The sequence below is a fragment of the Pipra filicauda genome, unplaced genomic scaffold (assembly GCF_003945595.2).
Source record: "Pipra filicauda isolate LSUMZ 115617 unplaced genomic scaffold, ASM394559v2 scaffold440_size556015_pilon, whole genome shotgun sequence".
NCBI lineage: Eukaryota > Metazoa > Chordata > Aves > Passeriformes > Pipridae > Pipra > Pipra filicauda.
Window position 1 is genome coordinate 375,169 of NW_024104577.1, and position 25,855 is coordinate 401,023.

The window sequence follows — 25,855 nt, forward strand, 5'->3', positions numbered from 1 at the left end:
TGGTATCTAATGTGTCTACAGACTTCAGTGTGACTTAGGTAAAGTATCATCTCATAACGATGTTCCTTTGATCATTAAGTAGATAAAAATTATGTTTCTTGAAGCTTAAGGGAAACAAGTATTTTTGTATCACATAGATACAACTCAAAAGCTGTTCAACAGCTGCACTGCATTAATTTAAAAGAGGACTTCCACCAAATCAAGGTCAATGATGAGTCTTTCTGTACATTACACCAAAGATGTTATGAGATGTTTTTTATTCTTGCTATGTTTATTCAGGCATGGGACGCGGTGTGCAGGAGAAATTGCCATGCAAGCCAACAACAGAAAATGTGGAGTCGGAGTAGCCTACAACTCCAGAGTTGGAGGTAAGAAAATGAAAATAATTGGATGTCAAATATGAACATGAAATATGAAACAAGACGGATCCTGAGTATTTTCAGATACCATTAATCTGAAATATGAATGATTGGTCTTTCTTGGAAAATATGAATCTTGGAATGTTATAAGCTACAAATCCTGTCCGGCTATAGTGCAGTGTTACATCTGTATGACAGCATTTCTTGAACAAACTCTGGAATTTGATTATGAGTAGAATACAGGTAGAATATATAGCAACAGCAGTGACAATATAGGTGGTGGTGATGATTATGATAATAGCAATAATACTAGTAATAATAATATTAACAGTAATAATACTAAATAATAATAATAATAATAGCAACAAGCTATACAGACTTAAGGCTGTATCTTTTAAGCAATAAGGGACCCACTTTTTACAACTGGTTATTCTGGAAGGAGGAAACATAGGGGAGGAGAGAGATTGAGTAGACTGAAAGTAAGAATATATAAATTTATACCCATCCTGGCTTGCAGCATATTGTTTCCAGCTACACAATTGCATTCAAAAGGTCACGTCAGTCAGGATATTCAAACTGCTGGGGGTTTTTGTTTCAACACTTTACTTCTCTATTGTCACCATAAGTTAAATTTGAAAACACGTAGATTCTTGCTTGCCCATCAATCAATGTTGCTTTTTTAAGTGGTGACTAAAAGTTTAATCCATTAGAGGTTTGTGAAATAGTCATGATAAAAGTATCAGTTGCAAATGGTTATTTAGCTCAGAGGAAGATATTTGTACAGGCCCAATTTTTCCATTACTCCTTTTTTTTTCCTTTTAAACAATGGGATGAGAGCGGCAATTGACACCCATAACTTGTTCCCACCATTTCAGACTGGTGTTTGTAGGTTCCCAGTTACTCTACTGAGCTGTCATAGATGTCAGCCTTGCAGTTTGCCTTTGCCATAATGCATTATGCTGTCATGATCTGTTTAAATAAAATATCTTACTCATAAGACAAAGATGTCAAATTTTCAAAGCAGGGCAAAATGGATGAAGCTGCAGAGATGTCTGAACACCCGCTGTGCCCATATTTTAAGGCTCTTGCATCTACAGAGGAGGTTCTTCCACAGCTATTTGCATACGCTCTGCACTCATTTGCAAATGCAAACTGCAGATCTGTGTGGGGTGATTTATCTAGAAGGTGAAAATGACAGGAGGAAAAGCAGTCCAGCAATCCACATTACCAAGAAAGCAGCTTATACTTGGGAGGGGGAGGAGGAAGAATGGAAAAGCTGAAAGAAATTGTAAGCTGTTAGATGTGACCAGACTGATTAAGATAGGGATGTAACAAAAATATATTCAAAGAGCAGTGGAAGATACGAGAAGTCTTCAAAAGATTCAGATAAATTTGGAGTGGCTAAACACTGGAAGAATTTTTTGATGATACAAGCTCTACAACATTAATTTCTTCAGAAGCTGTTTTTCTTCTTTTCTTTTTAAATCCATGAAATGACACATTGTACACTTCTATTTGATATTAGTACAGGATGACTTCTTTAAGTGGCTGTTTGCTTGTAGCAGTTGCCATACTGAATAAATCCAGCAATGCACAGCCAGTGCCTTCCCTCTGATAATCAGCATCAGCTGCTTTAGGGAAAGAAATCCTGACATCTGGAACACCTTGTTCTCCAACCTTCAGCATCAGAGGTTGGTTTAACTTTGCCTTGAGGGGTAAACCAAAATATTCCATTCAAAAATTTTTTTCCATGAAAATAATGACTTTAATAATCCTGAGTGTTCTCAGTAGTCACATCAAGGCCTGGCCCTATTCTGAAACCTTGATTAGTGCCTTCAATACTTTATGGCTCTGAGTCTCATAGGCTTTTTAGTGCACTGAGTGAAAAAAAATACTTCTTAATGCCAGTTTTCAAAAGTTACACCTTTCAGTGTCCTTTAACATTCACCTCTTGTTCTGTGCAGAGTTAAGAAACGTGTGTGCATTGATCACCTTTGGAGTAAAGCAGGATGTATGTATTTTTATGCATACCTAATAGTGTTGGGCTATGATATTTCCATGGTGCTGCCATGGAAATTAAGTGATTAAGTGGCTCCATTTTACAAAGGACTGGGCTGAGAGTTCCTGCACAGTGACGTGTTGCTAAAAACAACCTTCAGCCAGGCACATACATGTATGTGTCTGAAATTACCTTGGGCTTTGTCTGCTTTTGATTTTGTGAGACTGATGATAGGAGCAAGAATAGAAGAGAGTTTATGAAAGAGGACATAATTGGAATCTGCTTAGGGGAGTATCACTGCAGTCATCAAATCCCTGAGTTGACTCGAACAATCAGGATTTTTGATGATCACAAAGACAAGGCAGCGATTTTTTTCCTTGAACTGTTTTTGTCAGTGTGTGGTCAGTGTTCTTGTGGTTTTTTTTTCTTTTTTACATTATTTATCTGCGGAGTGGGCTTTGTCTTTTTCTGTGTGAAGTATCTATGCGCTACTCTTCTCATTCCTGGTATCTCATTAGATGTTGCAAGCTCACACCTGGAGCTTGAAGTCGCTTTCACACAGGCAGATCTTTGCTCACAGCATCCTGCTATGAGAGGATCTCACAATTCTGAGCCAGCTGAAAAAAAGAGTAATCAAAGCATTATGAGCTTAAGCCTGTACCTGAGGCATAGGATATACCTCGATGCTTTTCCCAGCTTTGTGAGTGATAGCAGAGCAGTTGAGCGGATTAACTCCTTTTTCTGATTTTTGCCACTAGTGAATATGAAACAATAAAGCTCAACTTTATCTCAAGGGTATTACGAATATTGAGAGGCTAGCCTTTTGAGAAGAGAATTATGCTTGCAATCTTTTTTTTTCCTGCTTGATAGCATAAAAAAAAAAAAAGAACAAGAGACTGAACTGCAAGGGTGATGTAGGATTTTTTTTGTTGCCGTTTTTTTGTTTGTTTGTTTGTTTGTTTTGATCAAATGACCACATTTTGCCTGCTGTGCTTTGGCAAGATCCCCATTTTGTGGAAAATAGCAGAAAATGAGTACTCATAATTCACCAACTGCCAGTGATGGTGCAGCTGCTGTAGCACTAAATGCCAGGTTCAAGAGAACCCAGATATTTTTATTGCTTGTAAACACGGGCTGAATCCTGACTGCTGTTGCTCTTAGACTGCTGCTGTTGCTGTGAGAGCCGTGCCACAGTGGAAATTTTGCCAAACTTCTTCTTTTTGTACCTTCTTCCAGCACTGGACAAGGGTTACAGTCCTGCTGCAGAGCTGTGGTTTTGTGTGGATTGATGTATCCGTTGCAGATGAACTGCTGTCTGCAACTGAATTTTAAGTACCACTGAGATCAGGCTTGCTCTGAAGAAGATTAGATCATGCAGTTCCTAATAAATTGTTAATGGCTAGATATCTCTGAATTGCTCATAGTAGAAAAAACCATGGCAGAAAAACAACAGTGAGATTTTTTTCTGTGGTGGAGATTGAAGAGTTACTGAAATAGCAACATCACAAAGACAGCAGAACCTTAATGACTTTGAGATTGAAGAGCTACTGAAATAGCAATGTCACAAAGACAGCAGAACCTTAATGACTTTGAGGGCAAAGTATTTTAGTCAGAACACTCAAAACTACATCTTTGAACTAAAACTCCTAGAACTCTTAAAAATAAAAGTAATGCTGGTAAAACCTATGTTGGTAAAACCTATTTAATTTCAGTGGCATTTCAGTTTGAGAAGTCTTTGTTATAGATGTAACAGAGAGGAAAGAGGAGGAAAGAGAATGCAATAAAAAAAAGCAGGAACAGTAAGCAAGACTTTTTTGGGTCTCTCTAGAAGGAGAGAAAGAAATAAATAAGAGGCAAAAAAGATTTTAATTTTTTTTTATATTTGTAGAGAACACTGAGCTCTGCAAATAAAGTGTTTCACACTGATAGGGACTGTCTGCTCAGTATTACTTACATGAACAGCAGTAGGCTGTGGCCGCAATAGTTATGGATTAATTTTGCTGGAATCTTTAAAAACAGTTAACAAAGACAAGGAGGAGGGAACAGAAAGTAAATCCAAGCTACTTCTTTTTTTTTTTTTCTGTTAAAGGTATCCGAATGCTGGATGGAATAGTCACTGATGCTATTGAAGCCAGTTCCATTGGTTTCAACCCAGAACATGTGGATATTTATAGTGCAAGCTGGGGCCCCAACGATGATGGCAAAACTGTGGAGGGACCTGGGAGACTGGCACAGAAGGCTTTTGAGTATGGGATAAACCAGGTATGATACTTAAAGAGAAAGATAAAGTAAAATGTGTCAGAGAACAGAATTTTAAAATGGTTGATAGCAGGAAAGAAATGAAAATAGTTTGTGCTGTCTTTGCTCAAATATATTTGAAATGGGCAAGATATATTTTATATAGTACAGGTCAGAGACATTTCCAGCCAGACCAGAACTTTTAGGGCTTTCTAAGGTGATTTTAGACTGCAAATCTCCATAGATAAGCTTTCTTTTTCCATCCTTACTTTTGCTGCCTTTGTCTCACCCTACCCCCACCCTTTTCTACTAGTTTTGCACTGAACAGTAATTGGATTTCTACACTGAAAGCCTATAAAATTTAATAAAAAGATTCTGCTTTGTGAATATTCTGTTATGTGAAATAGTGATGCACTTTAGCACCCTGTGGGCGAGCTTGTATTGTGTTAATTGCATTAATTTATAAATTGGTTTGTATCATGATCCAGTTAAATGAATATAGTAAAAATGCATGATGAAGAGTATTGGAAGCAATGTTTTTACACTTTTTTTTTTTTTGATGTTACACTCTTTAGATCTGGTTGGATGATAAATAGGGTGCAAACTGAGAGCTGCCAGGTATTTATTAATAAACTACTCTTGCTCTTGCCAGTGAGGTGAAAAGATACCTAAAGGTACTAATATGGAGAGGAAGACTAAATCAGAGGTGGGAGAAGAGAGAAATGGAGGAAAGCTTGAAGGACAGAGGCAAAGAGAAAATTTTGGATAAAGGGCAGTTAACATTAGCAAACAGAAGGGGAGAAGGAGAGAAGAATGAAGAGTCTGACAGCTGACAAAGATACTCTGAGAGAAGAATAGAAACCAGGGAGGGTGGTCTGGTAACAAACAAAGATCTAAGCCTATAAGTAGGCAGCAAGAGTTAGAGAGGTGATAGTTAGGCGATAATTGGCAACAATTGTTCAGTGGTCTTACTCTGGAGAAGCAGGTTCTTTGGTGAAGAATGTATCCTTTTTTACAGTTTGTTCTATTTCCCATGGAGAGCAAACTTACTCATTTGTTTGTCGGACTATCTTTTGCAAGGCTCTGGCCTGTCTCCATTCTGCTTAAAGTTAGTCAAGTAGGGACTGGCAACAACTCTAGTCCCTGGATCCTTCATTGCTGTGCTGGTAAAGCACCTGAGCACAGACTTAGCCTTAAGCATCTAACAGGTGTTAGTATCACCCTAAGTTAAGTCAGACCAGGTGTTTAGATACACCAGTGCTTTTCCAAAGTGCAGCCTTTATTCTCAAAGATACTATATCATTTTCAGTAGTTGACACGGCTTGTCCATCCCAAGACAGCAGTTACAATGTCTTTAAAAGTATCATACTTTTAATGTTTTAAGTGCTGCGAATTTCGTAGCACTTGCATGAATAGCTTAAAATCTCACCGGAGTTGGATGATAAAAATCTGTATTTCAACTATTTTTTCTAGTGAATGTACATATAGTAATAATGAACATATATTAATAATGAACGACATACGAACTTTTGCTCGTCACATGAAACAGATTTTTTTCCTCTGGAGGCCTATCACAGTTTAAGGTTGGATAGGGTGATTCGTGCTTAGGGTAATAGCTGTGGTGGCTTACATGCTGTCAGCTGCCAGCATGAAGTGTTGGCTGCTGCTCTCTCATTGCACTGTGGACACCAGAGCAGGGAATGAGTGTGGTTGTGTCTGGAGACTGGTGATGCTGAATGACAGATCTGTGAGGGAAGGGACAGTTTCAGTGTGGACATCATTTGTGCTGCTAACCTGTACCTCTGTGATTACAGGAAAGGCAAATGAACTCTGATGAACTTTCTGTGTCTTAAAAATAAATGGGCATTTTTCCTAGAAATGGTCAGGATCAAAACATCAGCATGAGGGAAGATTTACCCATTGAACACAGGCTCTTTTTCACCTAAAAACCTCTTCTAAGGAAAGTTGCTACACCTGGAACACTAAACCTTGGCGAGTCGAACTAAGAGATGTGCTGCAGGGTGATAAGTAGGATGTGTCAAACAGCTGATTTCTTCTGTCTCTGTCTTCTACAGTGCTTATGGAAATTTGTCCTTTTCTATCTGAGAATGTTTGGTGTTTAAGGTTTTTTGGGATAACCTCTCAGGGTCTGAAATCTCTGATAACTAGTGATTTCTGTTTTCCCTAGGGCCGAAATGGGAAAGGCTCCATTTTCGTGTGGGCTTCAGGGAATGGAGGTCGCCAGGGTGACAACTGTGACTGTGATGGTTACACTGATAGTATCTACACAATCTCCATTAGCAGTGCTTCTCAGCAAGGGCTTTCTCCCTGGTATGCAGAGAAGTGCTCTTCAACTCTGGCCACAGCATACAGCAGTGGGGATTATACTGACCAAAGAATTGTAGGTTGTTTTTACCAGTTTCAGAACAAACAGAAATGTATTGCATATGCAAATAACAAATGAAACCTCTTAAATGCTTGGTTTCAAGTGCCTGCTTTGTGTAATGTGTGACGTGCTTAGTGCTTTTGCCTTGAAACTTTGAGGGATTTGTAATCCAAAGTGTGATCATATCCCTGAAACATCTTCTACTGTAAAGCAATGGTTAGAGAAAATTGTTGTGTCAGTGCAGTTAAGTCAACATGCTGAATTTGTCTGCTATTTGTGAATGCTGTTTGTGTATGAGAGAGGCCTCTGCATGGTTTGATATGGTACCATTCTTCAGAAAGGGCAAATGAAAAGAGATTTAGAGTAAAAGGAAAAAGAACCTGTGATGTAGGGGTCTCTGATACACCTTGTGTAAGAGCAACAGCAGCAATAATTACTTTCAAACCTATAAAAGGTATTCGGCAAGCAAACGTATCAGTCTGTGTGCCTTTCTTGTGCTGAAGAAAATTGCTGTGATAAAATAATGTCATTCTAAGTTAGCCAGGAGATTAGTCTTTCTTAAGTGGCTTCTCTTTATAGTTGAGATGTAGATACATAGGATGATGAATTTGGTATTTAATTTCCAAATAAAGCACATATTTCATTGCAAATTATAGTTCTTCTGCTGAAGAGGGAGCAGAACACCAGTACTAACCCTATGAGTAATTTTCTAGCAAGCAGTAATTTTAACTGTTCTAGGCCCAACACAATGATCTGTTTTTATGATTCACCAGTAAGCCTGAAACACTTATTGTGAAATCTTACAATAAAATAAGATATTCAGTGTGGGAGTATTTTGTTCCAACACAAAGCGTTTTGATACAAAAATTATAGTTGAAGTAAAAGGAGTGGATTGAAATATGAACAGATTTAAACATCCATCACTTTTTCTTCTGGTGAGGTGTATATTAATACGCACCAAGTAAAGGATACATAGTTATGTTTGTGAGTGTGGATATGGCTGTAGTTGCAATTGTTTATTCACGTAATCTGGGAATTTTTTGGTTTGGTTTGTTTTTTTTCTATCAGACAAGTGTTGATCTTCACAATGAATGTACAGAAACTCACACTGGGACCTCTGCATCTGCACCTCTGGCTGCAGGGATTTTTGCTCTAGCACTGGAAGCAAAGTAAGATGACACACCGCTACCTTTTGAAACCCCTGTCCCTCAGCCACCCCACCATCTTCCCTGAAATATTGTCTGTTTGAAGTGGCACCACCTCATGCTATAGCTCCACTTTTATCAGTCAGACTTGCTCAGCCTGATGACAAAAACAAGCAGCTACTTGCCTCAACACCTTCCTAGAAAAGCAGAATCAATGGAATTGAAGCCTGAGGAATTGAATGACTGAGGAATATTAGTCCATTTTGTGTATTGGCAACAGTGTTTACTGATTTCGGGTCAAATGCACTTAAAATGAAGCTGCACATGGATCAGGAGAACATAATTTGAAGACAATAGGTTGCAAGATTTTAAATTAGGTCTTCATTCAATTTGCAGAAGATTTTCTGCCAATGATGAGGCATAAAATGGAAGGTACCCAAGCTTGTTTGTCAGAGCAGGCAGGGAGCAGCCAGGTTTGGATCCTGTAGGGCAGGTGAAATGTAGAACGTGGGGAAGGTAAGAAGGGATAGGACAGTGGCTTTTCCACAGAAAATACTTTAGGTAGAAATTCACAGGCTTAGTACTTGGATGGTGTAGATTTGGTTCCATTTTCTATTGCATACCCCTTTGGTGACATGAGCCAAGACGCTCAGATGTTTTAAAGGGTGGAGTTAACCACAGAATCAAATACCCAGTGAAATTTCAAAGTCCAGGTTCTATAAAGACTGGTGGGGAATACTAGTATTGGTAGCTAACCTTAAATGCCAGGACGATTTTGAAGGATTGGACTATAATCTTCCTAGATACCTGTTTTTCTTGTCTACCTGGAGAAGTATTGTGAGGATAAGCGTGTGACATGCTGTGTATTTGAAAATAATGGGATGCCATATACCTTCAAACCATGTTCTATGGCAGACTAATAATTGAGAGAAAAGTGCCCTAAAACAACTAACCAGGATCATTTTCTCAACAGCCCAGACCTAACGTGGAGGGATATGCAACACTTGGTAGTGTGGACCTCGGAATATGATCCACTGTCTGGAAACCCAGGATGGAAAAAGAATGGAGCGGGACTGATGGTCAACAGTCGATTTGGGTTTGGACTACTGAATGCCAACGCATTGGTAGATTTAGCTGATCCCAAAAGATGGAAAGGTGTACCAGAAAAGAGAGAGTGTATTGTCAGAGACCAGAGCTTTGAACCAAGGTAAGAATTTGCATTAGCAGTTACCAAGCGTATGTCTATCTTAGTAAAGCCTGAAGGATCATATTCTTCATAGATTGCCCTCAACCAGGCTAAGGGATTTCTTTTGTTTCACTTAGTTTTGCCTTACTGTATTCCTCAGAGGGTAGGCAAGGAGCATTTGCTTCTTGTTTTTTTAGTGTAAGACTGATGGAAATTACTAGAGTGAAGGATTCTTTAAGGCAGAACCCAGTCAGCTAAAGTGTGAATGTTTAGACACTATCAGAAGATAGACAAAAAGATAGTGAAGTCTCCTAGGGATTTAAAAAAAAATATCTGTAATGGGTCTTAGCAATTCTTCTCCTTTGACAGGCATGGGATATGTTGAAATCAAGGTGATAGATTCAGCTTCACTCATATATGTAGCATTTCTCTTATGAAAAACAAGTGTCCCAAAGTCTCACTGAAAAGTCTTACCAGCCACATTCACATGTGCTCACAGCATAGTGAGCCTAAACTGAGCTGAACATGCACATAAATTATCATTAGTCACTGAGTTGGTTGATCAATAAGGATATATGGGCTGGTTTTGTCTCCACTTGTTCATTTATGTATTTGTTGTCTAGAAAAAATTATCTGTTTCAAAGGCTGAAATTATACCGTGTCAAAAGTCTACCGTGCACCAAAAGTCTGTCTGCAGAAACATATTGCAGTGTTTTGGAGAGTCACTGCTTGGTAGCCTTATTATTTATTTTATTATCAATTTGCTTTTATGAGGTCTCTCTTTTCCACAGGATGTTGACACAGTACTGATGTATGTAATACTTGCTGCTTATGTATTTTTATGGCAGTCCTGTGTGTTACATTATAAACAAAAATCCCATGATTCTGAGTTCAGAATTATTTATGTGGAGGCTTAGATATCCGTTCTCTTTGGAAGTAATGGGAATTGTGCAGAGAAGCTGTCTGTGCAGAGCATGAACAGAAGATGTTAGCTTTTTTTTTCCTTGAGGGGGCATTGATTGGAAAGGACCAGGACAGGTTGCTGCTGTCATATTTTAGCTCTATGATAACAGTCCTTCTGGAAATTTGAATAAGGCAACCAAGTCTAAGTCTGATACAGCTGTGCGATGTAGCTGCTTGCAAAGACTGATTTTTTTTTTCCAATCCACTTCAATAATATCTGTGCTTCCAAAACTTCCCATGGTTTTCACAGAAGCATTCGAAAGAATATCAAATGTAGAATTTGTCTTTACTTCTTTCTTCCTCAACATTCTGAAATTTTAAATCTGTCATTTACACCTCACATCACGATCCAGAATCAAAGGTTCCTCTGAATAATCAAAGAACTGCTGTAACTTTTGCCAGATTATTAAGAGCAAATGAAGAAGTCATCATTGAAATTCCCACAAAAGCCTGTGAGGGCCAAGAGAACTCCATTGTATCTCTGGAGCATGTGCAGCTTGAGGCAACGATCGAGTATTCCCGTAGAGGTGATCTTCATGTCACACTGGTATCTCCATCAGGTACAGGAGGCAAAGACACACCTTGTTTGTGTTGCTCTAATGTGTAGCATTTATTTGATTAAAAAAACACCTCTATGTTCTTCGGTGGTTTTAAAAAGAGCTATATATATCACTGGACAAATCCAGTGAGGGGAGTGTGAGGATAAAGCATTCTGGGAACCACAGAAACCACTCTTCAGCCTTCACCCATTTGAAAATCCTACTTTAGAAAATAAAGGCATGGTACGTTTTCATTCTGGCAACAGGACCTGTGAAAACTGAGGGTTCCTGGCAGACAACAAATTATGGTTCAATAATGCTTATCAGACTTCCTGTGATTTAGTAGACTAATGGAAAACTGAGAAAATATAACTCCTTAGATTTCATGTAACTGCATCTCCACATTTGTGTGTTTAGAAACACAGTGCCTCTGTTAGGCACCTTAGTACAAATATGCTAAATGAGCTAGACTATGGCAAGCTGTCCTGACAATACCCTGAAATAACACCATAAGGAGAAAAAAAAAAAGAATTAGTATAAACAACTTTGTTGACAGTAAGGTCTGTTAGATTAACTGGTATTATTAGGAAAAAAAAAAAAAGACAAGATTTCAGATATGAATTTAAACATCAGACTGATCTAATTTTTCTGTTTCTAGGTAGCAATAAGCAAATACTGCTGCCTCCACTTTAGCATCATTTTGCTTTCATGGCTAAGGTGTTTTTCCCTTGTTTCTTGCTGGTTTTCCACTTTCCTGCAAAACAGTACTAGCAAATTTATTTTCTGTATTTATGGTGTTATGTTTAAATATATTTATAAATTATGACAAGGCTCCTTGGGGCTTCTCTGCTCCTTATTATGTAAATAGAGCTCCCTTGCTTTCTCCTTAGAAGCAAACTAAGCCCAACAAATTTCCTACCATGCAGTATAATCTCTTTTTTTCTGCAGAAATACTTTGTGAACTGCAGCATTATTGTAATAATAACTATTTCACCCTGTTGAAGGAACATTTCAGGCTGTAACAATTTACATCCAGTCAATAAAAAATAATACAGTGAGGGAATCAGGATAAGGCTGTGGTTTCACAATACTACAGGAGCTGGTTTGCCTTCAAAACTTCCATTTCAAAAGTTTATTGAACTGTTCATCAGTGGAAAACACCAATTGTGTCTGACTTCTGCTTCTTTATGTGCATTCACTGCTTTTTTTGTGTTAGAGATAGAACACTGATCAAGATGTGCCTTTTTAGTGTGACCTAGTAGTTTGCGTGCTCTTAAATACTGCAGTGAAAATAATTAAAGGAACCACTGTTAAGGGAACCACTGTTAAATAGTGCATTTTCCAGGTTACCTATGCACTAGGTAGAGTGCAAGTTGAACAATTTGAAAAGTAAAAGCAGACATGTATGAACAACCCTACTGTTGATCTTGCACTCACACAGGGACCAGCACTGTCTTACTGGCTGAGAGAGAGAGAGATAAATCTCCCAATGGCTTCAAGAACTGGGACTTCATGTCTGTTCATACATGGGGAGAAAACCCAAAAGGAACCTGGGTTTTAAGAATTACTGATATGGTAAGTGTGTCTGTGTGTTAATTAGCTATGTTTGGAAGCTAACACAAATAAAATCATCACTAACTGCTGCAAAGCATGTGGAATTATGAGCCTTCTCATTAACTGATCTTAATGAGAGTTTCTTTAAAATATCTGTAAGGATTAAAGTAAAAAAATAGAGTCACATTTTCTTGTTCTTTACTCAAATGCAATTGACATTGACACGTACCTGTCAAAAACAATTTCATGTCTGTTTTTCTCAGATAAACGTCACTGGAAGAAATCACTTAATATAGTTTTCTGTGATTCATGGAGTGAAATACACAATCAAATTAACATGTAGTTAACTACAAATTTTTTTCTGCAGAAAAGAACATGGCATGGATCTAGTCTTCTCTTGATCCACAAGCACAGTTTTCATTAACTCAAAACCTTTTGAATTATTCAATTTCTGATGATCTCTGTGAGCTATTCTGATGCATACCTTTCCCTGATTTCTTTCTGAGAGTAACTACTGCCAAACAATGTTTAAGGGTTAAAGCCAAGAAGTCTACAGATATGAAATAAATCAGTTTATTAAAACCACCTGGGGATATGGATTACAACAGCAAGACACCAGAATAAAGCTGTTTGGTAGGCAACTGAAAAATCATTTCCTTCAAAGAGAGAGTGATCAAACACATTCATCTCACTGAGGTTGTCTGTCCATAAGCTTGTCATTAGAGGTTGGATCTTAGCAGAAACTGAATGCTTCCTGTTAGACTCTGAGCCTGCAGCCCCTATTGGCCTCAAATTGTAAACAGGAGGCTATTGCCAACTGCTGAGCAGATGGACAAGGCAGTAGAAGTAATATTATTATCAATAGTGTAGTGTTAATGCTGCAGGGTTATAGATAACCCCATGGTTACAGATATCCTATTCTTTGAACGCATTTTTGGGGGAAAAAATGTTAAGAAGAGCATTTTATTTGTAAATATTTCTCATTTTTCTTTTCAAGTGAGAGCTTCCTGAAACTTATAATAAACTAGGATTTTTGTCCTCAACACATAGTATACTCTTTGCTCAACTTTTAGGATTTTGTGATTCCTGAAAAAGCTTTCATGATAATGACCTTACTGACATCACAGATTCCCATACAGAGTTATTCAGAAGTTGTAGTTATGAGTAGCTTTAACTGTCATGTAAGTTGTGTAGGTAAACTTTAGTCTAGACTTCTCTTAGAAAATAAGAGCTTCAGCAGCCATCTTCAGTCACGAAATGAATGAGCAAAAATTCTGAAAGAAGCTTTGGTCAAATAAAGTTTAAGTGTTCCGTGTACTTGTCCCTTCCACTTTCTACTTTTGAAGTACTGCTACCAAAATTTGTGTATAATCTTTGTTGCTCACTTCCACACACTGTGTTTCAGATTGCTGTTGCACACCACTGGAGAATGTTTTTTCACATTACCATTTCCAGTGGTAACTTTAATAAGGAAATTGCCAAGGAATGTCTTAGTGAGCAAATTTTAATAATGCAAGATACCAGATAAGTTATTTTTAGCATTGTGTGTTACGTCAAAATTCCATTGATGCTTACATGATTAATTAATAATTATGTTACATCAAAATGTGAATATGTGGTATGTTACATCAAAGTGTGAATATGTGGAGTGGTTAAGCCATTGTATTAAATCCCACTTTCTGATATATAGTCTCTAATATATCCTTGTTTTTGTGCCTATGAATCATTGTCTAAATTTAGATATTGAAAGCCTTAGAGTTTGCTTTAGTAATTTCTGTCTACTTTAAAATCAAGTGTCTTGTTTTATCTTCTTATGTCCTGAGAACCTATTCTAATGCCATGCTTGTTTTTTAGTCCAGACGAATACAAAATGAAGGAAGGATTGTAAATTGGAAACTGATTTTGCATGGCACTGCTACCCAGCCTGAACACATGAAGCAGCCACGTTTATATACATCCTACAATGCTGTGCAAAATGACAGAAGAGGAGTGGAGAAGATGACAGACTTTGTAGAGGTAGTATTACATTAATTTTTTCCTTATGCATTTTTCAATTTATAAGAAAATGTTATTTTTTCCTAGTAAGACGTATTCATTCTCTATTCATTTCATCTAACCCTTGACCACTTTTGTGTTGTGTATCTTAATTTTGTCAATGTTAAAAATTGATATTTTTATTAATCTCTGTTTTCATATACCAAAATATAAGGGGTTTAGGATGGTAACAGGATTTTGCTACTCAAGCAGGGAAATCTGTAGCTAGTGCAGTTGAGTGGTAAAAGGAGAGAGGAAGACGCCTTTGGCAGACACACTAAATTTATGTAATTCTACTGAGAACAAGTGTTGCATCCAAGAGCAGCTTTGCCTGTTTCCAGGGAGTTTGGAAGGAAGTTTGTAACAAAAGTCAAAAGTCAGGGACTCACTTATTCATGTGGTTTGGTTCAGTGGATCTGTTGCTGCCTGCTTCTTGATCACCCCCTCTTTACCCTTTAGGCAGAGTGCTGTAAACGTAGAGGCAGAGTGACAATGGGTTTCAGGATGCACAGAATGGCAGTATTGTACATTTTCACAGTGCTTAATTTTGTCAAGAGCTTCTGAATTCTTTATTAGCCCTATCACATAAAATTGTCTCCCCATTAGGTAATTAGGATATCCATAAAGTTGGTTAAACTCTCTTCCTCAGATAGGTTATGAAAGAGAAGATTGAGGGAGACATGATTATGGTCTTTAAATACATGACATAAGTGTCAGCAGATCTGGCATCCATGGGCAAGAAAATAAACTGCAAGAAAGTAAAAGTTGTAGTGGCTTGGTTTCTTGGATTTTTTAGGCCTTCCTTAGCAACGGGGTCAGAGAACTAAGGAAGTATTCCATATCATCCCTTTCCGTAACACAACATATAAAAGGCACAGATAAGAGGCCTTCGCTCTTCTCTCTTCTGGTGGCTGAAGGCGACAGGTCTCTCTGCAGACAGGCTTTGCTTGTATGGGCCAGGGCCTGCTGCTCTCCGGGAGGCGTGGGGGAGTTGGCTGCTGCCTCGCACAGTTCTGCTGTCCCATTCAGGGAAGTATTTAATCCGCTTTTTTTTGTACTTATCCTCTAGCTCTCTATTAATAGGTATATTTGGAGGATATTCGTTTTTAGTTTTTATCCCTGTTTCCCCCTCCCTTTTCCCTTTTTCCCCCTCGGGAGCTCCCTATTGTGTGTACAATATATATATATATTCAAATAATATATATAATTGTAAATATATGTAAATATATATTTTTGGTATAATTCAGTTGATTTCAGTTTCTCTCAGTTTCTATAGTTTTTTTAACTTTGCCTAAAGGGGAAGTGGGGGAAAGGCTTTCACTGAGCGTTTGGCGACATGGTGGGCAACCAGCTCAAAATTGCTCAAAGTGGATCCAGAAAGTACTATAGGAGAAGATAGGTAGGCATGGTAGAGAACAAATGAGGATAAAATGAGTGTTCAGTTAGAAAGACAATCTCAGGGTAAACTAGGAAGCTATACAGGCACATACTCCTGTTGAAAAAGATCATGCCTCTCATCAGCTGCTCTGTGCATCTGAATTTGAGATTGGTCTTCCAAAGTTTCCAAGGTATCGTGGCCACGCATTAGCTGTACTTCACTGTCTTTTTCTCAAGTGAGATCATCTACAGAGAAGGTTGTATGGAAGCACTGGTTCAATCCTTTTCACAAGGATATGTGGCACAGTCAGAGCTGCTCTCAGCACTCCATGTATATTTCCTTAATTTAGGCTGCTGAGGAGTTGTGTCCCAGATATATCTCTAAAGACTGGGACAAATTTTGGTATAAAATTACATGTTGTATCCTGCCAATGAGGAATATGAATTTGTAACTACCTATCTTGTGGAGGGACTTGATACTTTATACAATTCTTTCAGTAGTTTGTTTTAGTTGATAATGGTCTGGTTGCTTTCTAGATGCCATGTGATTACCGAATGAAAAAATAGTTTCTGCTCACATGTAAATGGAGATCCCTAACCAGAGCAAACCTGAATCTGGTCAATTTTCCATCGACACCTAACCTTTTTTTATGCTAATCTGTGTTCTAGGACCATACCACACTGGAGAACCTGAGCGAAAAACCCAAAATCACAGAAGATACCAGTAGCAGCAGTGACAAAGCAGAAGATAAAATCCCATCACAGGCTATGCTACATTTACTGCGAAGTGCTTTTAGCAGACAGATGAATCAGAAGCAACTGCCAAAGAAGACTGCAAGTGAGAAATTAAATATTCCATATGAACACTTCTATCAAGCCCTCAAAAAATTGAACAAGCCTTCCCAGTTGAGAGGTTCAGAAGAAAGTCTGTACAGTGACTACGTTGATCTTTTTTACAATGCCAAACCTTACAAGCATAGAGATGATAGACTGCTGCAAGCCTTGGTTGATATCATAAATGAAGGAAACTAAACTGTAGGGTGTGGCACTGAGTTGGAAATATTCATTTTCCCCACCTGTAGTTTTTTTTTCCAAAGTCTGTGTATGCTCTACTTGTGATTGCTGCTTTGATTGCTTCATATTTAGTACCAATATCAAGGAAGGGAAAAAACAGGTGTGAGCGGATAGGGCGGGAAACTGACACTTTTTAGTAATATCTTTTTTCAAAACCTTTTTTCATTACCATCAGAGTAGAATTGCCCCCTCAGGCATGAAATGCAATATTATTCCCCTGAAAACCCTAGTGCTCTATTTTAAACAGTTTTCACATTACTTATTCTTCCACCCTCTTCACTTAAGCATGCAGTAGGATTCAAAACCTGAATTACCAAGCAGTTTTGAACCAAACTGCCAAAGCTATGGGGATATATTCTTATCTGTGGATTTGTTGTGAATATTGGAGTCTCTGTTATATTTGTCATTTATTCCTATTTAATACTTGCAGACAGTACTGCTTCTGTCACAGGTGCTTTGTTCCTCCTCCAAACAACAATGCTCCCTTGCCCTTCGTTCTCCTGTAAAGGAACATCTGGGAGGCTGGAGTTGGACTGGGGCATCAGTGAAGACTGATGAAGTTATTCACAATTTAGACGACAGACAGACAGACATACACTAATATAAAAGAGTCCCAAATGAGACATCCCAGACCACGGGATGTCATTTTCTCCACCTAACTTTTAAATACCTAAGTGAAGTGCCTGAATCATGAGCCTAGAATTTCTAGGCAGTGTGTAGTTAATGAGGACAGAGTCTCCTATATAGATAGCACTTGGCTTTCTTTACACCTGTTATGAATTACCTGATGGAGTACTGATATATTTGTGTCAATTATATGAGTTTTGGGGACCAACCTTCTACCTGTGGGTCATCAGTTAGGTTTCTGAAGTAACATAACTGCCTTCTGACATGGCTACACCTTGCAGTATTCAGAACAGCAAAGCTGGGATGGCTTTGTCCTTTCCTTGAACTGTGACCAAAGTGGATCAGAAAGAGTATCTGTAGCAGATTGTAACACTTCCCAAAAATCTAGGAAGTCAAGGCAAAATGGACAGGGAGAGGTGTGAGATTAAAAAAAATACCCTGTGAAGGGTGTGCATGGAATGTGGAGTGGGAGGGAAAGGAATAGAAAGAAGGAGAAAGTGGAAGAGGATAAGGCAGGTGGTTGTCAGAAAGCAGTTAGGGTGACTAACTCCCTAACTTTACCAGACAGGCAGTTTTCCACAGATACTTCTTTAAAGACAGAGTCAAGAGTGACATATTATTTTTCTTTTCATAACTGAAAAAAAAGAAAAAAAAAGAAAGCCATGTTGGATGCTCAGAAACTGTAGGGGATCTAGAACAAGGAAATGAAGATTTCCAGGGGATAGTTATCTCATTGCAGTGCTAAAGAAAATCCAAAAAAGTGCTGACTGCTTTTTACTTTTCTTCCTCTCTCGTCTACTGTTTAAGTGTGTTCTACAGACTCCCTAGAATTATTTGATTCTTCTTCACTGTCTATTCCCTAAAATGATGTGTCTCCAAGACAGGAATTTAACATTTTGCTCATAATTCAGTTTGGATGGAGATTTTTCAAACTTCAGAATAAATTCTGTAATTTAAAGGTAAATCCCAGCAGTGGTCGAAATCAGAAAGGTTTCTTTTGCTGTCCTTTATGCAAAAGCTTTCTGGCAATGCATAAATAATGAACAAGCAAAACAAGAAAATTTCTAATTGCTGCTATTACAGAGGGAGAGCACTTATTTTCCACTAATGTTTAATTTTCAGAATATAACAATGTGGTGAGGTAAGGACCACTTTTAGTCCTGTGCCATGGAGCTCAGAAGCTGGCTCTCTCAGATAACAACTAATTTAGCCAATCCTCATTCGGGTATGTTACAGTGAGGAAAATACTAGCAACAGTCCATCAGTCCTGAAAGACATTTTCAGGTTAAAAGGGTGGGAAACAAAAGACGCTCCTTTGTTTTAAGATCAGTTCCTATGCTGTAGCCAGAGTTTCACCAGAAGACAAGTTTAAAATCTCTGTTGAATGTTTCCAACCCAGATCAGCTTGTACAGGAGTAAATTAATTTTATTGTTAGTTTTTCCTTGGTGCCTCTGTGGGTTTTGTGAAAAATGTGAAAGTAAAAAAAAGTTTTCTCTCAGAATTTTAAATTATATTTTCGTTACAGGTATTTATAATATAGTAAAGATTTTATTGAACAGACAGAATTTTAAAAGGCATAATAAATTATATTGAAGAACCAGATTTTTTTCTTGGGAAAGAGACAATTTCATCCAATAAAGGTATTTTTTAAAAGGCATGTTACAACAGCAACTGCAACATGTATGTGATGTGATGTTAAAATTTGTCTACTAGTAGCATAATACAGTGTGTTAGCAGAGCTCAGTGTGTGGTCTTAAAATTTGTGAAGAAAACAGTAAGATGAAGTCAAGTTATTGACTTAAAAGGACTGGGAAGTAAAGTTCAGAATGAAAGACAATGGCTCGAGGAAATAACCAGGGGTTGGGTGGAAAAAATGTGTAATGTATAGAAGATTAAGACTTTCAGGAGGTTTCTTCACTGGGAACACTCACATGGTTACTTTTCACACCTGCAGCCAAGTTAAGATTTGCTGTGAACGTCAATGACACCAGCACTGTCTGTAATTCACACTTGGTGGCTCTAAATTACCACATTCTGCCTATTTCACATACAGATGTGTGTCAGAAGCACTATAATGAAATAGTACAGCAGAATGGCTCAGGAGGTCAAATTAAACACACAGGTCTTCCACTCCCTTGCATGAAAGCAGAACCAGTTGAAATATGTGTTCTTCCCTTTCACAACTCACATTTCAAGTCAGTAGAGAAACAAGACCTTACACATCCTTGTATACTGGAAATAGTTGTGGGGAACTGCTTTTTGGGGGAGCTGTTTGCTGGTCTATGATGAGGAATGGGCTCTGTGGGCACTGTGTAGCCATACACACAATTTGGAGTGTTCCCTGTGCTGCTCCAACCTACACTGATGCCCAGATATGATCAGGAAGATGCAGTCACCCCCACAGAACCCCCTTCTCACACTGTTACCCTGGAAGGACACCATGTTTGAGCAAACAGATATGAATGACTCTGCTTTCTAAAGCTTTAACTTCTTGGGGACTTACAGACCATACCCAGATTTATTTGCTTCTCGAGTCTCAAGTAACCACTGCTCAATTACAATATCTGCTTTGTCAAATGCCCTAAAGATAATTACAACACTTTCTGTGCTTTCAGTAAGATACATTTCTATAACAGAAATACTTTCAGTAATTGTACATAGAAAATGGATTTCTGAAGTAGCATTAAAAAAAAGAAATCTAAATCTACATTACAGCAAATTACCTTCCACACTAAACAATGTTTTTTCTTTCAGTTTGGCTGGGTTTTCAAGTAGTATGCTGCATTTAAACTTTCTAGCTTTATCTGCTTTGAGTTACCCAAGCAGAGTTTCTAGTCAGTCCTGTCTTGTAGCTCCAAACTTGTAAATTTAGTTTTCCTACCTCTCCCAAAGACACTTCACTCCGAAAGCAACCATAAGTGTTTTCAGTAAATAGAAAGCTATTTGAAGAGAGAAAAGGGGAACTTACAAATAAAATACTGGCTCTAGTACTGTATTTATTACTGCATTATCTTAGTGTCAGAATTAAGGAAAGAACATAGTCTGTTTATTAAAAGAGCGCAATCATGGGAAGGGGGAACATCTGGTTATTGCTCTTGAGCTCTTCCGTAACTTGGTACAGACCACTCTGTGGAGGTAACAGCGACACCTAAATCCGTGAGCATCAGAGCAACGGGACGAGCTGTGCTGTCCCTGAGAGACTCTGCCACTGCAGTTTTCCAAACACTGCAAACCTAAGGAAAGTTGTCTTCTGAGTTAGTTCAGCTCGGAAAATAGTCATAGCTGAAAAATTACAGTGAAAAAAACCAGTTGTTTTTATGCAACACCACCTTTGTTTTTATGCAGAGTACCTCCAGAGCCTAAAACCTTTCAGTTTGATCTAGTCTTTCCTTTCAGGAAGTCCAGTTCCAGTGCCCCAAGGAGACATGCCGCTCACAACAGCGTTTTAGAAAGAGAAAACTCTAGAAATGTGTATTTTACTCTGAATCAATTGCTTGGCTAGCTAACATTTCTAACTGCAGACACAAAAAGTTCAAACTCCAACCCCACTAGGCACTAATAGAGATAATTTCTGTAAATATTGTTCTATTTAATTACTCAGGTACTCATTAAAAATATCTCTTCTCTTATTGAAGTTTGTGAGGATAATGTAACCAGAAAGAACCAGGAATTTTGCTTCCAGCAAAGCAGTAAATGCCTACTGGAAAAAAAGATAGGTCTAACATGTTCCAAGTTCCATTAAGATACCAGACAAAAATAAATAGATAATATGTGAAAGTGGGTGTTTATCAGGAAAATATATCTTAATGGTTATATCATTTCAGCCATTTGACTACCTCCAATCAAATGTAGCTAAGCATATATCTCTTTCTTTCTGATGTCATATTCTTTCCCTAAAACAAATGAATTGGCTGCTGTTACATGTAGCATTTTGTTTGACTACAGCCACATTATCAAGTCAATGTTTCAAACCATAAACATGCAGCCTAATGCAGTACCATATATTCTGATAAGGAAACTCGCTTAGAACTGAGGGCAGGCAGCTTTGCATATGCTGATGCACAAAGTGCTCATGTGAAACAGATCTATAAATGTTAGGCAAAGAGGAGAGCCATATGCCAGCTCCATCAGACCTGGCAAATTACTGCTCTACTTCATAATGTTGGTGGTGGGATGCAGAGCATCACAATTACCTGGGAAGGCAAAGCGAAGTTCAGTTCCACAGTTCAACAGGGAGCTCAGCTGCCTTCATGATAATTCACAGTTTGTGAGTTATATACTGAAAACCGAGGATTTGGGAAGAAGCTGTAGCTATGAGTTTCTCCTCTTTTGCACTGTATTTCTTATACCCTACCTCAAAGTGGTGCACCATACTTGAATGAAACTTTTCTGAAAATACCTCTAGATATTAAAAACACTGCTTAAGCAGATAGTGTAATTCATTGCTTTCACTTTTACATAGAAAAAATATACATACATGTTTACATGACTCCATGTAAAGTCTCTTTGATGGTAGAACATAGCAATTTCTGGCAGCAAGAAGGAAGAAGCTGCAGCACGAATTTGCTAGAACAGAGGTTAAAGCTAAATTTCAGCTTGGATTTTTTATCACAGTAGTATTGGTACTGCAGGTTGTTTTGGAGAGGGATAGAGGAGGAAGGGAGATTCGTTGATTTGCTAATCCCTTTAACGGCTGGGGTACATTTTCCTAAAGAATTCTGTGTTTCTGCAGTTGCACTAATGGAAAAATAACACTACTCTTATTATGCAAAAGATAGCCATAACTCTGTAGGGAGCTTAGAACAGTCTAGACAGGTAAGTAATGATGGCTTTGTAACACAACAGGAAAGTGTGTATGGGGCTCGGTTAATGCAGGATCTGGGGTCTCTAGTGAAAGCACCACAGTAAAGCTTCCCTTGTGATTTTGAGCAGCAAATTTGGAACTCTTCAAGGAAGGATAATTATAGTACTCTGAATATTTATTTATGTTACCTTTAAAATTAATAGCTGTGGTCCTTCAGAGCACCTATAGGATTCAAAGGTTATTCTGAGTCACACTATGGAGGAGCCTGTCTGTCTCCCAGTGTACATGACTGCTCAGCTGGGAATCACACTCCTAATTCAGGCACTGAATTTACGTGTCTAAAGTTAGGGAGTGAGAATGTTGTCCCTATCTCTTCCCCTCTCTTGCTCCCAGACTGGTGCTGAGCCGTGCTGAGCACTCCTGAAGCCCCACACATTCAGACAATGGGGCTCTCTAGTCTAGTGGTGGCTACAGAAAATTTACAGGGCTCTCCCATTTCTGTCCAAGATTGTTCTCTGCAAAGACAACCTGTGATGCCCCAGGCTGGAGGAAAACCAACTCAGAAAACAAAAGGCATTCTTCACTTTAGCAAGTCATCTAAGCATGTACTGCAGGTGATGTAAAACCTTAAACTTGTGCTTAAAATTATTTGCTTGCTTAAATCACTCTCCTGTCCTGCTTTAAGCATATGTATGGGATGAAGTACCTGACTGAGCACTTGGTTGAAAACCAAAGGATTGCTCCTGCGTGGTACTTCTGCACAGAAAAGGGAGATATGATGTCAAAGTTCTGCTCAGTTATTGCAAATATCTACTTGCAATTCTATATTAAGTGCATGAGTCATGCCTGGATTTGCATACAGTGTGCCACCGAGTTTCATGAGTTGCTTACACTGCAGTGTACTGGGTCTCAACCTGGTATGGTGAATCACCTTCCCTCCAGAGAGTGTGTGCAAAACCTTCTTTATCAGGGAAACAACACTTGCAGAGCCCCAGGCAAGCCTCGTGCATTTGGAGACCTTACATATTCTTACTACACATCAGATGATCAGACATTTCGAGCCTGCGTAACCTTACTCTTCTAATGAAGTTCAGGGAATGGGTCTACATTTATAAGAAGTTAGACCTTAGTATATTATAATAATTAATTCAGTTTCATATTATGGGGCTGTAGAGATGCATCGAGATTGAAGAACAGTCTGAAGACACGTGTTTTGTCATAAATTTTGAGTAACTCCTCCGTGCTCATTCCAAATGCCCTCATGTACCTGAGAAATGAAAATAAATAGAAGTAATGTGAGTTGGGTATTATTCCTTGGGGTAGAGGAAAGGAAGAGAAAAGAAAAAAATGACAGACTAGAAACAGACCCAGGCAGGAAAGAGTGCATTTTGTGCTTTTCCATTCTCTTTATTCAAGCAGTTCTCAGCTACAGTATCCTGGCTTCAAAGGACAAATTTTAGAGATCTTTCTGCTGCTCATGATGAGTCAGATATGGTTTGCTTTGTGACAGAATTAATTGCTTTCTTGATCTCTCATGTCTCTCTTTCCTATCAGAATTCTAATTATAAAATCCAAAGCCCTGCATTTCCAGCTATTCAAGGTTCATCAGCTCTGCAGTTTGTGTTAGTGATCTCAGTTCCTTGACTTCACCCCTGTAATTTTATACTAACTGGGAGCCTAAACTGTTATCCATTTTTAGTAACAGTCATAAACATGCACTTACCTTTAGAGATGCTTAGAATTCACTTTTCTCAGAAAAGCTAATGGTAATTATGTCAGCTCAGCTTGTTGCACTGTTCAAAAACCCTACACAAACCTACCAGAAGCATGATAGGTGCACACATTCTTGTGAAGGTGCGTTGATGGAAGAATCTGCCTTTGATGAAACTTTTGAAGGAAAAAGAGAAGGAGGGGCCCAGCTTCCTTCACCTTTCAATGGCATCTGAGGACCTTGCAATGGCATCAGATTCTTTTCAAAACCTAGTCCACATTGTATCTCTCTGTAACAAAATATCCCTGTGTGGATTGTCAAGTGCGATTAGGGAATTATGCACTAAACTGGGTGTCATCACCTTCTGTCAGCTCAAAGCTGAGGCCCAGCCTCCAAATGCCTTCTGTTTGCATCTGCAGTGTGTGGAGTCATACAGTTAGTTTCTGTGTGAGTAACAGTGGAAGAGGAAGAGATTTGATTTACTGCACTGCACGCAGCGTTGCACCTCATGTCTAGATCACCCTGCCTCCGTGCAGGGCCCGATCATCGCCTCCTCTTCTGAGTCGCACTAGTGGAGCTGTGTAGGCGAACACCAGGACTATGAGGCTTGGAAAGAGCAGCTTTAGACGCGGGTCCGTTGCAGCGGCGACTTCTGGGATCGAGCGAAGCAGAAAAACAACGAGTACTTGCGTTTTTCATTGTATGGGTTCTCTCCCTGAGCTGTGTATTCTTCCCCCGACCCGCGCAGGCCCCCACTCGGAGCCACGTTGCCTCCCCTCCCCGACCGCGGACTCCTCCCCTGCACCAGCAGGAGAGGCCGTCTCGCCCGCCTCTCCCCAAGTCCCCGTTTCTGTTACTGGAACGCGGTCCGCCTGTATCTCCCATTGGTCAGTAGAGCTCTCAAGCCACTCCCTTCCCCCATACCTTGACCCAATCACAGCCCTTCTTCTTGCCCTCCCCTCGAGCCTATATAAACCGCGGGAGTTTCGAAATAAAGGTCTTTTCGCCACGGAACACCGAGTGGAAACTTGGTCGCTCTCTCCTCCTGCCAAAGGGGGACCGCATGACTGAATTCCTTTCCGGGAAACCCAGCGGAGAGTCCACACACAGATCCGTTAGAGCTGATCTGCTCAGGCTCTTCCATTTCATTCATCAGTACTGCTGTCACTCAGAAATAACCAGTTAACAACCTCATAGGAATTATACACATAAAAAGAATGAGCTTTTTGCTACATGGAGGCATCCTCTTTGCCCTCAACTCTCAGTGAATGGTTGAAGGCATGTTTCCTTTAAAGACTACCCCTGTGGAAGTGATCACATGATGTACAAGAACTTAGCAAAAGCATGTCTTTTTCCCTAACCTGGGAAAGCTGAAATAACCTGTGAAATACTGAGTAATTCTTGCAGTGTTGGCAGAAGCAGGGTGGTATTTCACTCTTCACAGCCTAAAGTGTCCTGCCAAAATGCCCAAATAAAATGTAATTTCTCCCTGCTGATCTCCACCCTACCTACAGTCAGCTAAGATTTCATGGCTGCTCGGCAGTGTTTTCTGGTATGGCTTGTGCAGGTGCACTTATTGTCAATGAAACAGTGATGCTGTCAATGTAGCTCATTAGTTCTCCAACATAAATTATATCAGAAAAACACTTGTTTTCCTGGTATACATTTTCACCAAAACATTCTAGCAATCCAAGTATATCTTACCTCTTTTACATTTAAGTAGACACATTGTGTTTTGTATCCCTGTGCAATTTTATTGCAGTGAAATTAATGACAAAACACAGTGTCTCATGCATTTAATTCTCATTACCATCACTAGGATCTGCACAATGTTTGTAAGCCTTGCAGGTCTTGTATC

The 25,855-nt window shown here is 38.9% G+C and overlaps 1 protein-coding gene and 1 long non-coding RNA gene across 2 annotated transcripts in view; one reads left to right on the top strand and one right to left on the bottom strand.

Moving 5' to 3' along the window:
* PCSK1 (proprotein convertase subtilisin/kexin type 1) overlaps positions 1-19,221 on the top strand; it is a 28,907-nt gene extending 9,686 nt beyond the window's left edge. The window contains exons 6-14 of the mRNA XM_027723874.2: positions 280-368; positions 4,448-4,620; positions 6,785-6,997; positions 8,051-8,151; positions 9,101-9,334; positions 10,679-10,836; positions 12,257-12,390; positions 14,224-14,385; positions 16,450-19,221. Of these exons, the coding sequence (XP_027579675.1) occupies positions 280-368; positions 4,448-4,620; positions 6,785-6,997; positions 8,051-8,151; positions 9,101-9,334; positions 10,679-10,836; positions 12,257-12,390; positions 14,224-14,385; positions 16,450-16,812 (1,627 nt within the window). The 3' untranslated portion in view covers positions 16,813-19,221. The remainder of the gene's footprint in view (positions 1-279; positions 369-4,447; positions 4,621-6,784; positions 6,998-8,050; positions 8,152-9,100; positions 9,335-10,678; positions 10,837-12,256; positions 12,391-14,223; positions 14,386-16,449) is intronic.
* A 1,237-nt stretch (positions 19,222-20,458) lies between these two features.
* Positions 20,459-24,745, bottom strand: LOC120324158. Its single transcript, XR_005565216.1, has 2 exons — positions 24,107-24,745; positions 20,459-23,553 (listed from the first exon to the last, which is right to left on the bottom strand). It is a non-coding gene; the product is annotated as an uncharacterized LOC120324158 (long non-coding RNA).
* Positions 24,746-25,855: the final 1,110 nt, after the last annotated feature.